This window comes from Trichoplusia ni, chromosome 9, assembly GCF_003590095.1.
Source record: "Trichoplusia ni isolate ovarian cell line Hi5 chromosome 9, tn1, whole genome shotgun sequence".
NCBI lineage: Eukaryota > Metazoa > Arthropoda > Insecta > Lepidoptera > Noctuidae > Trichoplusia > Trichoplusia ni.
The window spans coordinates 13,085,674-13,101,764 of record NC_039486.1 but is presented as its reverse complement, the minus strand read 5'-3'; the positions used below and the strand labels follow the sequence as shown (position 1 = coordinate 13,101,764).

The 16,091-nt window shown below is 34.7% G+C and overlaps 1 protein-coding gene across 2 annotated transcripts in view; it reads right to left on the bottom strand.

Moving 5' to 3' along the window:
* Window positions 1-91: 91 nt before the first annotated feature.
* Window positions 92-16,091, bottom strand: part of LOC113497234 (ATP-binding cassette sub-family G member 1-like) — a 68,889-nt gene continuing 52,889 nt past the window's right edge. For both annotated transcript variants that reach the window (XM_026876695.1, XM_026876694.1), the window contains exons 3-11: window positions 9,010-9,127; window positions 7,248-7,437; window positions 6,765-6,910; window positions 6,049-6,287; window positions 3,545-3,798; window positions 2,734-2,902; window positions 2,227-2,483; window positions 1,805-2,028; window positions 92-1,465 (exon numbers count right to left, since the gene is read on the bottom strand). In XM_026876695.1, the coding sequence (XP_026732496.1) occupies window positions 1,273-1,465; window positions 1,805-2,028; window positions 2,227-2,483; window positions 2,734-2,902; window positions 3,545-3,798; window positions 6,049-6,287; window positions 6,765-6,910; window positions 7,248-7,437; window positions 9,010-9,127 (1,790 nt within the window). In that variant the 3' untranslated portion in view covers window positions 92-1,272. The remainder of the gene's footprint in view (window positions 1,466-1,804; window positions 2,029-2,226; window positions 2,484-2,733; window positions 2,903-3,544; window positions 3,799-6,048; window positions 6,288-6,764; window positions 6,911-7,247; window positions 7,438-9,009; window positions 9,128-16,091) is intronic.

Below are 16,091 nucleotides of genomic sequence, written 5' to 3'. Positions count from 1 at the left end.
AGGAAGAGTTACTGTAATAAAAAAAAAATGTGTAAGGTGTTTAACACTTTTTCAAAAAGGTACGACTAAGTTAAAATAAAAAAAACTGCTGAAGGTCATCCATCAATTTATATTTCTTTCAAAGAAGATTTACAATCAGTCTTAAAAATATCCTCATCCTGCAAATGTAAGTTATAAGTTCATACCAAATAATGGTAAATATTAAAACGATTGTACCTCTTAACTATAAATTATATAAAAATATAAAAAATCTTATCTAAGTTCTATCACACTGGGTTTCTCTTACTTCCTTTGGTTAGATCCACACATCGAAATCTTTAGTCACGTTATTATATAACAAGGGGCTTTAAAAATTGTATTACCTATTTAATTTATTTTATGTCAATAAACCTCTAAAATTTAAATAGACAACTAAATATCGTCCAATTAAATTCCATTCAAATTTTGACTTATAGCTTTGGTCCTAGAATAGTATCTGAGCGCTATCGTTGGCTCGATCAAATGTTTTTTGAACTGACAGTGTCGAGTAACTTGTGGTAAAAAAAATTGGATTCATTTTAAATTTCTCTATTGGTGACTTCGCATCATCGAGGACCTCTGGGCCTTATAAAGAAACATTTCTTACTTAAAGACCCATCCAAAATCGATAACACTTGCAAAAAGGTAACTATTGTAAGACAACTGACTAAAGATCTCATCACATTCATATAAATTTAAAAATCAATCATATTGTTAATTAATTTAGCACCTTACCCAATAGATGTCATGCAAACAAAGAAATAGGAACCACTTAGTACCTATAATATGCTATCACAGTGGTATAATCTACTATTTTAACAGAGCATTAAGTTTGTAACGAAACTGCATATTTATATTTAAGGTTACCATAAATTATTATTACACTGGGTATCTTAGTAACATAATAAGATAAATAAGTAAGTATAGATTGGAAACTAATCCAAATAGGTCGCTTACCATGCAGATCATCATAAATATTATCAAATAGAATCATCATGAAAGACCCACTTTGACAAACAAGAAAAAATCATCATAAAATGAGTAAAGTTTCTTAAAACCAACTCACAGCTTAGAATGGTTAATATAAACATGTCTCCACACAACAGCAAATGTTTCGACAAAGTTGTTTGTCGGTCACTGGTGACTAAATACCTAAGAAACGTTTAACCTTTCTTGAATCTTAACACATATATATAATAATTAATTAATGGTTTTCACTTAAAATCTAACTTAAAATCACTAAGTACAGAGGCACTAGGAATAAGAACTCATTTTCGTTTTGACGAAGTTACCGATCAGTTTGATGGCCCTAAATGCATAGTTGGGCGAGAGGCGTTGGCGAAGAAGGTAGTACCCAGTAAGGTTCATGGCAAGAAGGATGAAGACCAAGACGCCGAAGTCCACCCAGAACGAGATGCCTGACATACCCATCAGTTTTACAAAATAGCTGGAAAGAAAAGACGATGCTTTAAATTTGAGGTTAAATAAAAATTTAATAGAACAAAATTTAGATTTGAATAAACTTTGCTCAAATTTAAATACCGTTAGTAATATGGTTACAAAAACAAAAACAAGCATATCTTTAAACAATGAAATTATGTAGAAAATCTTAGAACGCTTGAAACGGAAACAACTATAGATTTAACTTAAATAATTTGTCCCATATCTTAAATTTTCAGTGAACATCAGAGAAGGACACTTTTATTTAATTATCTATCAAGTCCAGGAATCATAAATTTACTTTGATCATTTATGATATTTAAATAAAAATATGAAATCTACTCACGCAACATTCTTATACTCGCAGTAGTCCACATGGTCTGGACACACGAGGTCGTCTCTCGGCGCTCCGTATATCGCGGCCACCAGACCCTCGATACCATATCTTAGGAAGGAACACGCCCGCGCCAGTCTCCACACTATGGGTAAGGGATCATCTCCACTGCCGATGCCGTAGACTGCCAGTAACATGAGAGGGACGCTCATAGCTGGGCCCATGAAGACGGAATTCTGGAAATTATGTTTCGGGTTGGAATAATAGGGCCTTGGACAAAATAGAGATACCTATTGATTTATTTTAATGTTACCCATTGCAAAACCCGATACCCAGTTTGATGGCAAGTTTGGAATTACATAATAATATAAAGCATTACTGCTTGAGAAAAAGGGGTCGTTAATTATACAAGGTAATAAAATTGTAATACTTACAACAACACTCAACATAGATGAGATCACTGTTCCCATAGATTCAGATATCAGCGCTATTAGTATGCAGGTGGAACTGAACATGGCTATCCTGTTGATCTCCATGGGCTGTGACGTCATAGGGTAGGTGATGACGAGGTACATAAGGCTGAAGAATATGGTGGCCGGAGTCCGGGAGATGACCAGAGCCGCGTAGTACGGTTTCAAGCCGTACCAGCGGTTGAAATACTCTCGTTTCACCAGTTGGACTTCTTTTGGAACTGTTTCACAATAAGGATTTCTTATAAGATGACGATGTCTACTAATTAATTACATAATTGAAATCAAGAAACCACAATTTAATCATAAATAGATCGATATATCAAATTAAGTCACGACTGAATCTAAATAGGTAGGTAATTCAAATTCTATAGTCATTGAATTACATTTTAATATGTTATGTTTATTTTGATCTTGAGATTTTTTATTCGATAAAACAGAATTGATAAACAAACTTGAAGGAGTACTTACAGGCAAGTAACACAGGCATCATAGGAATGTAAAGCATGGCGATGGTACAGGCGTAGCAGAATCCGAAGTTGAAGATAGTCTTGGAAGCGTCATACCCCATCTGATTGAACAAACCACCGACTATGAAACCCACGAAGAGGTGCATGCCGACCCGCAGCCATAAGTAACTCTGGAATAAAGGAAACCGTTGCAAATGTTTGTGCGTGTGACCTAAATGGTTGTGAAAGCCCTCGCGATACAAGGAAACAATTTCTTATTGCAGGAGTTGCACCCGACTATAAATGGAATACTTGAATAAATTAAGTTACTGCGAGTGCTGACATTGCAATACTCTTTTTGGCATCAGCTCTTTTTAAAAACTGCAAAACCTGTTGAAATTTATAAAAAAGCAAAAATCCTAATTAACATTTTATGACATTTTTTTACTACGTAATTACAGACAAATAAGTATTTTATTGCCATTTTAAATGGGGAATAAATGTAAATTTTAAGACTATTTAACCAACGTCTTTAACCAACGGTTTTATTTCCCATGGAGATATAAACCCATTTTACGTATCTGAGCTCAAGTGAGCGTGTGACTTTTACAAGCTTACGGCCATGTACGCTACCGGTAATACCATTCTTGTAACCAATTTCTGTGTAGACAACATTTGGTATCAAGTTAATCATCAACCAATTCAACCTATCACGACTGGACTTACCTTCTCCAATTTGCACCACAACATCCGTTCCTCCATCTTCTACATCTACCTTTTTTAGGTGATTGGTCTACTTGATCATAATAAAAAGTAATTACAAAAGTCCTCACCTTATTTCTAACAGTCTGTAAGAGCATCCTCTTCAGTAGCACCACGAACTGCTGGCAAGGCGAGCACCCGTGCTTATAGTTGTGCTGGTCCACACACCCCCCCGTATTCAGCTGTTCTATCTCCATTTCTTGGAAGTCGCTGGACTGGCCCTCCTCTATAGCGTACGTTCTCCACCGATGGTTCCTACCATTTTCTACTGCGGACACCATTCTGTCTACATGTGAGCCGTATTCGCCGCTTGATACTTCAATAACTGGAATGAGAAATTTTACGGTTAGGATTTGTTTTGGGATTGCTTAAATATATACTCGTAACAGGCAGAAATCGGTAACAATATCTGAGGGTCTATCATCACGTCTTAAAGTAATATTATTATGGTTGTTGAAGAGTAATACACGACACGACGTAGAGCGGATTCTCTCTTTAACACCCGAAATAATATTAATTTAGGACGTTGTGTGGGCAGTAGATGTACAAAGTGCCAATATTTTTCAGTTGCCATGTATTAATTGGAGTATACCTAATATTATTATTTACCTGTTCAAAATGTTTATTTTTGTATCTGTTATTGACACACCAATTTATTTCATTTGATTGTTTACAGTTGTTAAGTTGTAAATCTATTTGAGTTAATTGATTTATATTGCTGACGTATATAAAAAAAACATATAATGGACAAGGATGTTGATGTAGTATCTGCTGCTAAAATTTTCCATGTAATCATTTGCATAAGTAAATATCAAAGCTCATGTCTACAGGTCTAAGCTATGGTTCAAAATAAATAAAACTGGTCAAGTACGAGTTGGATTTGCGACACTGAGGCTTCCTTATAAATATATTTTTTAACGAGATTCTGCCTGATGTCATCTGAAGACAGAGTCAGAACTCTAAATGACATTGAAGTCGTAACTACTCCTAATTCACCACAATCATATTACGAAATTAAAACTATTTTCAAAACAAAAAACGCTCACGCAAAATTAAGACATTTAGACAGACGTTGAACGAAACATGCAATATTATAATTATTTAAACTTGAGCAAGTTATAAATACAACTCATGAATACAAATGTGCATGAACTCTTGTTCTCAAAATTGAATGTGAAATGTAAAATTTATCGTTAACCGTATTATACTGTAAGAGGAAAAATCGCCAGTCTGTGTTCGGACTTATTTTAACCCATTTTTTCAATATTTGTGAAATAAAAATAATAGCTGAATTCAAAATATAACAGTTTTGATCTACTACGAGCTAAATCTATCTGCCTCCAATCCCCGGCTTTGCAAATATCATCAGACCACCTAACTACAGATGTTTTTTTAGAATGAGTAGTAATTTAGAATGAGTCCTAAAGATTGGGCTCAGTGGCATGCCCTGGGAGAGGCCTATGTCCAGCAGTGGAGTGAGGAGGGCCAAGTTGATGATGATGATGACTTCAACCCACACCGAGGGCATGGCGTGGGTAATATGTCGGACGCGGACTAAAAACAAACCAGGCAACAACCTGAACCACAGCCACGGGCTGCAAATCATTTACACGTGACCAAAGACTGACTCACTTTACTGGCGATACTGTTACCAACCACTTACCCATAGATTATAGAGTATTATTGACAGGTGGTAGTTTTTTGCAAATTTGTAATTAAACTTTGACGTCTGACATTAATTGTAAATTTCATCCATAAAAACAGTATAATGTTAGTTAGTAATAAACACGCTAAAGTAATAGTTGCTGATGCAATATACTTAATAACACATTTGTGTGACCTAAGATGGTGACTCTAGGTTTACATGCGTAGTTATAATATTGTGACAATGTTTATTTAATTGGCCAATTTTCTTTTAATACCCTGACTATAAAAACAGTGTCTAACATAATTGAGCAAGCTGTGTTTAATTTACAACAATCAAGGAAATTAAACTTGGACTTTAGAGCAAACATAACTTTGTTACTAAGTATTTTAGGAGTCTTTAGATATCTGTTGTCTTTGAATTATTAGTTAAGGTTATTTACCTATAGAAGTCATACAAGTCAAGAATATAAATCTGTCCAATAAGGATGTTGAAACCAGTTACTTAGGTAATTTTCAAATTTAACTGCATGACTAATTGTAGTTTTTTTTTACAATGACTTTGGTTATAATATTACCGTCGCGACCTCTAAGACTGCGATTTGAGCGGGTCTGCAGGAGCGTAAGGTAAACTTCGTAAAAAAACATTGTAATGCCAAAATTAACATAAGAACGTTAATTTTCGTATTAAAATAGTTGTTTTGTCATAGTACCTGCACAATACGCTTTTATATCTGATCATGATGGAAGCTAAATGGATCAACTTGCAGTATCATATACTCCAAGGTCTAGATTAAATAGAACGACTGCAGTGCTACTAAACAATCACGTTGAGGATATTATATGTAACTGGGTCCCATAAAGTATTTACACACTAGGTGAAAGTGGTACCTGAAAATCTTAACAAGTCACTAGGGAAAAGAATACTCACTAAAGTCCGCAGGGTTATAGGTTTTGGGGCAAGGTAGCTGGAGATCTTTGAGGAAGGGCACGACGGCAGCGGCCGCGCCCTGATAAGCGCAGCGCCCTCCCGCCACCACGTACACATGGTCTAACTCCGCGAACAGCCGAGCTGATGGCGTGTGGAGAGAGCATACTACTGTACGACCACCCCGGGCCACACGCTTGAGGAGGGAGATGCAAGTTGAGGATGCTACGTCGTCTAGACCACTGGAAGACACAAAAATGATGATCAAGATTAGGACCTAGTGGAGACTTCCATAATCACTTAGTGTGAGACGGTAGCAAAGTTGAAAGGGAGAGCATACACAAGAGTCTTACTAGAGGAGATGGGCCTGTGCCACTAATTATGCATAAAAAAAACAACAACACACAGCCACAGTCTCACAGTGGGAGATAGGCCGATGCCGGTTTATGCTCTACCCGTCTTAAGAGACAAGTAAAAGAGCAGTAGTGAGTAATTTTCAAGAAGAAATTATAATAAGCACCTAAACCTTAATTTCCTTAAATCCCTCTAAAAACCTGTAAGTTAATTTAACATCAAATATTCTAGAACGAATTATAAATATTTAATGAAGTGAATCAACTGAATTAACGCTACAAGGTAGGCTCTACTCAACCATGTTAATGTTCAATAGTGCGTATCTGACTAAATAATTACGTGTGCTAATGTAAACTGGCACTTACGTGGTTGGCTCATCCAGGAAAATTACCGGCGGGTTGTTGAGAAGTTCCAAAGCTATTGATATGCGCTTTCTTTCACCCCCTGACAGTCTTTCAGTCGTTGTGTTTCTTGCTTTCTGTAGCCTGAGCAGTTGGATGATTTCCTCGACCTGTACAGATTTTTTTAATTATCTATTTTAGGTATTCTTATGTCAATTCACCATCAGAGCAAGTTTAACTTAATACCCTTTTTTAACAAAATCACATAAATTCAAAACCTTCAAAAATATCTATTACGCCTACTCATGTCCATTAAATAAGATATACGAATTTTGTTGTTCTATGAACCTACCTTTGTTTTGATTTTATCGACTTTTTTTGCATGTTCCATTCTTTTTTTATGGTCTAATAAGCCAGTCACTTGTTGAAAAATAATGTAAATCCTATATATTTGAATGATTCCCTTGAAAGCGATGCGACATTATTTAAGCCCAATACTAAACTTACAATCACAGCCTTCTTCTCCTTCGACATGTCGATGCCAAGCTTGAGGTCTGCAGCGATGAGCATGGACTCCTCCACCGTGATGTACGGCTGCAGCAGATCCTCCTGCATGATGTAGCGGGACAGCTTCCTGAACTGCCGCAAGTCACGGGGCTCGCCATTTGAGGAAATCACGCCTGATGCGCCCGTCACTCTGGGAGAGAAGATAAATGATGATTAGACAAATCACGATTTCAATATATGTATTTTGGTTGGGGTAATAGAATCTTTACGAATCAAGCCAATAATCTTATATTAAACACGAGATGACTTCGAAAGAGTTCTTTTAAAAGTTTCAATAGAACCGGTCACAACACGCACAAGTCTTGTGGAAAAAGAATTTAAAATTATTAAAATCATATTTTTAGCTGCAGCATCGAAAAGTCTTTAAACGTATAAAATTATATAAATATTATATATCTATACACATACACGTCAATTAACAATAAATTCTATAGGAAGTCATATAATTTTATTACCACATAAACACCATGTATCTACGTGTTACTCAATCATAATAAAAACTTCATTCAATTACAAATTGTCGTATAATTTTTACGATGATTTTATTGCAAAACGTATTATTTATAGATGACAAATATGATATAATATTTTATTTACTTTATGCTAAAACATAAATAAGATCAGATTTGGGTCTCTTCCACAGTCAATCTAATGCTACGTCAAATTCTATTTTTTGCTGAACCATTTTGCTGTATAAATCTTAATAATTTGAACTGGGAAGAAAAAGTATCTATATCCAGTAAATAAAAGCCATTGCTTTTTAATGCTTTATATCGTTTTGGATGAAGCGAATTCTTTCAGTAACCTAACAAAAGCGTGGATACGCTTTAGCGGAGCTGCAAAATTTGTAGGAGCAGTATGATACATTAGCAGCGGTGAAACTTATCCTAACACTGCTTTGTTCCTGCATCTTATCTCTTTACGGTCATTTTGGTCATCAAAGGTCCCCTTTGTTGCTGACTTTAATTTAAGTACTTGTTAAGTTAGTATCAAAGTTCTCTACATTATAAATGCACTGACATTATGAATGCTTATTTATTACATGTAATGGCACACCATATTAACGCGTGCACACGTATTACGAGCCGACATCTCCAGTCACGCGATTTAAGTAGGCTATACAAATATACCGACAATTAACTGAGGCCTCGGATACTAGAACTGGTATAAGGTAGGCACTTGAATTGTATTTTTATTGGTATTAACTAGGAAAAGGAGGAATGACAAAATATGATAAGATCTGTCGATGCGATAATTTTGAGAAGTCTTGATACGAAACTTTTCTATTTATCATCATTTAAGCCTTTTCCCAGTCGGCTTCTAGACCTTTACCAACCCTCCTCAATCCAGTTACCTGTTCAACACGATACCCCTCAGTTAGACTAGTTAGCAAACTTTCAAGCTTCTGACGACCTACAATTTAACATGCCTTCCGAAACACGAAGTTATTCATTATAGGTGTGACCCATTCACGGACCGACCTATTTAACCTGTGATCGAACATGTACAAATGTATCTTAGATTTGCGTAACCAGATTTCTTACTATCATGTCTTAAAACACGACTCTGTGATAGCGAGACGGCATACAAAACTGCACAATGACGTTTCATTTACACAAAGACATTGCTTTAAAAGTTGTCCTCACGAGTATGAATTTGCAATTCCTTCTTGTATTTTTTTAATTTAAATTGCTTTACATACCTGTAGCCAGCTAGTATGTTGAGGAGAGTACTCTTGCCGGCGCCCGAAGGACCCAAGATGGCTGTCAGCTGACCCGAACGAAAGTCACCATTGATATTGCGCAGGATTATCTTCGAACCTGAAAATAAACGTTTATTTCAGTTTCATTTTTGATATTGTTCGCACAGGGGGTTGTAAGCTCTTTTTTTAACAAAAACAGTAAGATAAGCAGTACGTAAACGAATTGTGTAGATATTCATGTTTAATACGACTATTTGGCTTTCGTCCATCAATAGTATAGGTCCATACTAATTAGAATGACCTATATTTGACGACCTCCGTGGTCGAGTGGCGTACGCACCGATTTCAAGGTGTCACTATCTCTGAGGTCCCGGGTTCGATCCCCGGTCGGGTCAATGTAAAAATTCACATTTCTACATTGTCTTGGGTCTGGGTGTTTGTAGTACCTTCGTTGTATCTGAATTCCATAACACAAGTGCTTTAGCAACTTACTTTGGGTTCAGAACAATATATGTGATGTTGTCCGCATTTATTTATTTATTTATTTACCTATACCTACTATTGATGCACAAAAGCCCTCTCTTCTCCTCTCAAGCTCTTAAATTACAAATAAAACAAATTACAAGTTTTATTTATATCTACATCTGAGTTTTGCCTTTTTGCTTTATCATCAGGAAAATATTCAGCAGAACAGGTAATAAACTTAATTGCCTGTAAGGATACGGTTTGCATTGTATGTTATTGTATTAATTGAATGTAATTAACATTATTCGTAATCACAAGATCTAGGTAATAATTATATGAGACCCTACTGATACGGCTTATTTTTGTACTGTAATAACTGTCTGCCAAGACTTGGTGCAGGCTTATTAGGTATTTCTTATTTTGCTCAGAAACTTAGCTAAAATATAACCTAAGTGACTTTGAAAGCTATTCATCAGTAAAAGTTACGAAAACTTGTAAACTGTACTTAGGTATACGTAGTCGAGGTAAAATGATACGACAAGTCCTATACAAAAATATTGACTATATTCCTTTCCTCGATACTACTCCATAAACCGTGTTTAAAGGACATTATGCTCAACTTCTGATACAGAAACAATCCTAGCAGGAAAAATACAAAACACCATTACAGACCTCGGAAATCAAGACCTTACGACTGATAGGCGCACGGCAACTAGATCAATAGCATTTATTAGGGTACCGCGTCACAATAACAAAACCTTTTTGTTTTGTTTTTCTGTTACGTTGTGGGTATATTTTTTATTAATATGTTATCTAAGAAAGCATTAAGTCAACAAATTAATCTTTGCTTTGTTAAAAATACCGATAGTATATAAGTTTGGTTAATTATAGCTTAAAATGTAAAATACCAGTTACAGTGCTGTACCGGAATAAATTAAGACTTAAAAGATGTGCGTAAACTTGCGGGTTCTATAATTACGTATTTTTTTACTTATAATCAGTGTGTAAATACACCGTGATTTTTAGTCGTCTTTCAAAAGCAGCCCAGTTCATGTATCCGACGTAAAATACCCCTAGGCGCGATTATTATTTTTTATCATCAACTAAGATAATAATTACGAAGAAAAATTAAACAAGAGAAATCTAAAAATCACCGTGTATATACTTAAATTCAATCATTGGTTTTTTTCAGCTGATGTCAATTTTGTACGCAATATTTAATTTAATTCACTGGTTTTCCTTACAGAACTCCTTTAATAGCATGCATGCATGTATTTATTAAAACAACTTTTCAACGGAATTTAATAATGACCTTGATTTTATTTTTATTTCACACAATCGTTAAATAATATGTATATTGAATTTTTATCTTTGGCAGAGGGAAACCGATGATAATTATAATTACACGCATTGGCATGGAGGAACTGTTTAATTATATGCGTAAGAATTTTTTTTATAATTACCGATTTAATATCTGTAATAATCGAATAGGCAGATATAGTAATAAAACGACATTCATATGAATTATTTTATTCACATTTAATTAATGTTCAAGGTTACACATGTGAAGGTTTAAGATAAAATATAATAGAACTCAGCATATTATTAATGTTAAACTATTTACCGTACCAACCATGCATGCCTAAGGACGGGAATTAATACAGAAAAAACACTAAGAATTAATAACACCTTTATGAGTCTACATAGTAACAATAATTAATTAAAATTCCAATCTATGCGACTATCTATCTATATCTTATCTCAATTTTATTGCTGTTTAAGCAACTTAGTTCAAATTCGATATTTTTGTCATAAAAGGATAGGTTTTTTTTAAAACATCCTCTTAATACAAAATATAGGTAATAAATCAAAATTTCTTAAGCGCGTTAAGACTATCAAGTTGCAATCACAACGTTCACAGCAGGTACATGCTATCTTACGACATAGGCGGTGTATTGTTTCACAAAGGGCAAGTTGATTTCATATACAAGTTAGTAAAACAGTAAAAGAGCGTCTACTGCGATCTTACATAAACGAAAAACATTTTCTGGCTTTGTTACGTAGTTCCAGTAAGCTTAATATACTTTATAGCATTTTTTAGTCTTTTTCTCTGAAATAATCTCTGATCAACAATTCATACCTTTTCGCGTTTAAATGTTCCTTTGAAGTTAAGAGTATTTTTGTGCAATTTCATCTAGGAAAACAGTCCTCAATGTGCCCTTTTTTCGGATGGGAAATCATCACCTTTCGCTTTGGGTTGAGCAAATACTTCTGCAAAGGTTCCTTTCTTTGTCTTTGCCTGCTGAGGCCACGGTAGCCCTTCCAGACAATCGAGTTCAAATGTACAGACATAAACAGTCAATCTGAATAGCGATATCTCTCCGCTATCATCATATATTTTCGCAACATCCCACAGACGAGTCTTGCAACGAAACAAGCATTTTGCAACACCATAGCTGTATAGTAATCATTACATTAAGTAAGATCTAGAACAGACACGGTTTGTACACGTTTTAATTAGTTATATTATAATTTAACACCATCGCTCGATGTGGTTGTAGTATGAAGTAAGAACTGCCGTTTTTATTTTTCATCTTTTTAACAGCCTACGTTTATTAATTATTAAAAAAAATTGTGGGTGTGTTTGTATGTGCTGTTCACTATGTGTACGTTTGCCTCTGAAACGGCTGGACCAAATTTGGTGCGGTGGCGAAGGTAGCTGACCCCCAGATTTTATACACGCAAGGCGAAGCCTAGCATAAGTACTACTGAGACATAAATTGGTTCAGACTTTAAGGTAAACGGAATCATTTAAGAAAATAAATAAAAAATCGGTATTTCACAGCATACAAACAAGTTTAACGACATAACTCAAAACCTTGTTAATAACAATTAATGAGCTTTGACTTATTTTTTGTCTGTAATTTTATGCTTCATTAAGATGAAGTACAGTTTCTCATATCTCAAAACAAAGAATACTAGTCAGTTTTTACACTAGTCTAAAATTAGAGATAACGACATCCCAAATGAGTTAAGCACTATATGACAAAAAACTGGTTAGGTACTGATTATATCTGTGTGTCTGTATTGGCTTTTTGTAACTTTGACAAACGACTTACTACTCCGTAAAAAACTTAACAAGCTATTTTTAGTGAATAATATTTATTGACATTTATTCTATTTATTTAATATTTATTCTATATTAAAACAGATGGTGAGCACTTGAGGTAAATGGCAGTTTACATAGCAGGGTTTTTATAAATATTTACAGCCAATTAAATAACAATGAATATCGATAAAATATGATTCACATAAAAACCTGTTGTACCTGTATTAGTAGCATAAAAGACACCGGCACTTTAACAACATAAACCACAGAACGATTATACTTAACTATTATTTATTAATAACTTAATATAATATAATATAATATATCCTGGGACAACTCACACACGGTTATCTGATCCCAAGCTAAGCAGAGCTTGTGTTATGGTAACCAGACAACTGATAAACTTACTTATATATTTCTAAATACATACATATTATAGATAAATTACACCCAGACACAGAACAAATGATCGTGCTCATAACACAACATTTGTCCTGGGCGGGAATCGAACCCACGACCTCCGGTATAGCAGTCAGGGTCACTAACCACAAGACCAACAGGCCAGTCAATACTCGTATCTTCTTTACAAATTGTTACAGTACCTTACTACATCAAAATAGATACAGTTTATTACTATATCCTACAAAATTATAGGCAATAACATGAACTAAATCGGACACATCATTTGCAGTAGCAGACAGCATTACGAAATCTTAAAATTCAAGGCTTGCCTTAGAGATTGTTGGTATGTAAGATAAAATGGGGACCAAGGATAGCTGCAGCGGCATTGACTGGCGTGTTTGTCGAATTTGTATCGCTATTACTGAGATTGGTCGCTCATGGAATTTAAGATATGGTCGTGTGATACGTAATGAGTGAGTAAGCAAATATGTTGGAAGTTTGCCAGGTATTGTCTATTTATAGGTTTTGTGAGTTTGTTTGGTGACAACAGATAACAATGTAACAACGTACAGTTAGCTTCAGCGATATTCTTTGTATGTACATAGGTCATATTTCAAATCCTTCTATGCACAAAATCCTCTTATATCTATCTTTATAATATGTTTCGATTTTGGATTTCTCAAGGCATTCATTTTGTATCAAAACGTTATAAATATATATTATATTTTGATATTAATAGAAAGAGCCTCGATCAGGCGCGTGAATGTACCACATAGACATGTACCACCACAACTAGTATAAAAATTAAATTACCGATATTACCGCACTAGAAATACAAACAAAGATCGAGAAGATCAATGAACGCAATTTAAATATAAACGAAAAGGTTTCCCAACTATTTCCACCGTAGGTATCCTATTTGAGTAACATACGACATGGTGTATACTAAAAAAAACTTACAAATCATGTAAACATTAATATTTTAAACAGACAAGTATATTTAGCAGTAGGACAATAGCGTATGGTTTGCGGGGTCACGAGAGGTCATATGACGACGACAATCATCATTCAAACCTCTCATTACACCTTAATTGTTTCGTCTTATGTGCAAACTACTACTACATAGTGTATTTATAATGATATTGTCTCTGTAATTAAGTTAATTAAATTGTGAGTAAATATAGAAGTAACTTTGGACTTCCTTGGCTTTCAACCTGCAACCTTGCGCATAGAAATACACTCATTAAAATGGCTGACAAGGAAGTATTCAAGATTAATGAGATTTTCTTATCCAGTTCAAATTCCTTATGTTTTATTCCTTTCGCTGCTATATGCAGAGACCGAGGAAGCTATCTCCAAGAGAGCCTTTAAAATCCCTAACAAATTTGAATCCTCGTGTCTCGGAGGTATCACAGACATTCAAATCATTATGCACAAAGATAGCCTTACTCAAAATGTCAGTAACAAAGCATTCGTGGAGATTTTACAAATCCGTCATACAATTACAACCATTATTTTAGGCAGCAAAGTATCTTTTTGCCGAGGTCCGACAAAATCTGCCTGTACGAGAGAACTACTTCTAAAAAAGGAATCCAAAGTATTAAATTACATTTTTAACGATCTTTTGTATATGAAATCCCGTCTACCAAAATAGAGCTAGGAAACACATATAGATCTTAGGCATGCAGTAAATCAGCAGGACAATGAACTATTAAGTACACGGAGTATTTGTACTGAGTACACACCGGCAGTAGCTAATGACACCTATTTCCTAATTCTATCACACACCCAAAGGTTTGTGACTTCTACTTTCACAAAGCCCTTTCTCTACACCCAAGTTACATCGTGAGTGGAGTCGTTAACACAACACATTGTTACTTTTCTTACACGTTTTTGTTGCATTTGTGTTCTTCCGTAATTCTGTAGTTTTGTAATCGTGTCCCTACTCTTTTGTTAATCAAGTCACATCAGGATCTGTTTGAAACACTTTCTTCGTTGTATTGAGTCTGAAGATTAGGTTCTTAACAAATTTTGTTCAATTTCAAAAAAAATTACAAACGCAAGACTTATGTTGATTGGTTCACGTACATATGTATATTGGTGATTTGTACACGAGTGTAATAAAATGTAATATATGTTAGATTTACTATGAAATCTCATATTTTACATCTATTTGATGTCTGTTTACGAGGAATAGGATTGCATCCTAACATCGTATTTTGCAATATTTCGCTAACGGAAAATGCAATAACACCGCTTTAGCGGTAACAGGCAGTTTCCATGAGGTCTCCTTATGTCCATATATTATGATGTTTCAAAACACATGTCATCATGTCATTGCTTTGTCTCTTGCAATACGTTTGGGTACTTCGCGAATAAATCAGCGATTTACCATATTTTATAGTATTTATATTATTTTATATTTATTTTAGCTTGGACTTGCACCTGTATTGTTCGTTGGACGACCTCATGAGTAACCGATAATGCAGGTCTAGTGGCAAAGTTCTAGGCTAGCCGCTAGCAACTTCATTGCCATCGACACGATAAGACGCAGAAATTAAGACAAGAAAACCAGGTCAAGTTATGTCCTATAGATTGTTATTATGAATACATCGCACAGCAGCATAAATGTACATAATTATTTGCATAATTGGTGTATGATAATAATTTCGAAGTACTTAACATTATGGCATAAGATCATTAAAGGAAATTTTGTTCCTTTTTTTACAACTTATGCTCTGTCAGCTTTATATTCCAACTTCCTATGATCCCTTGATGCCTCAGTGACGTCATACAAATGCAATGAAACACAATATCAACGTTCAGTGTGTGCTGAAAGTCGGTATAACTAACCTATCTAACTTACGCAACGTTGTGCTCTCTAATCTAGCTGTTATGAAGTCATAACAACCGGTAAATATACAGCATAACCTCCGTAACGCAAAAACTAATGCAGCGAATGTTTTGCGCTGTGTTTGGCTGCAATCATTTTTATGTTTTGTTTTTGTATGAAATTAAATATAAATAATATCTAATTATATCAGAGATAACCGCTACTCTTTGATACATAGGCAAGATATATTTCTAAATAGACGATTTTCATTTT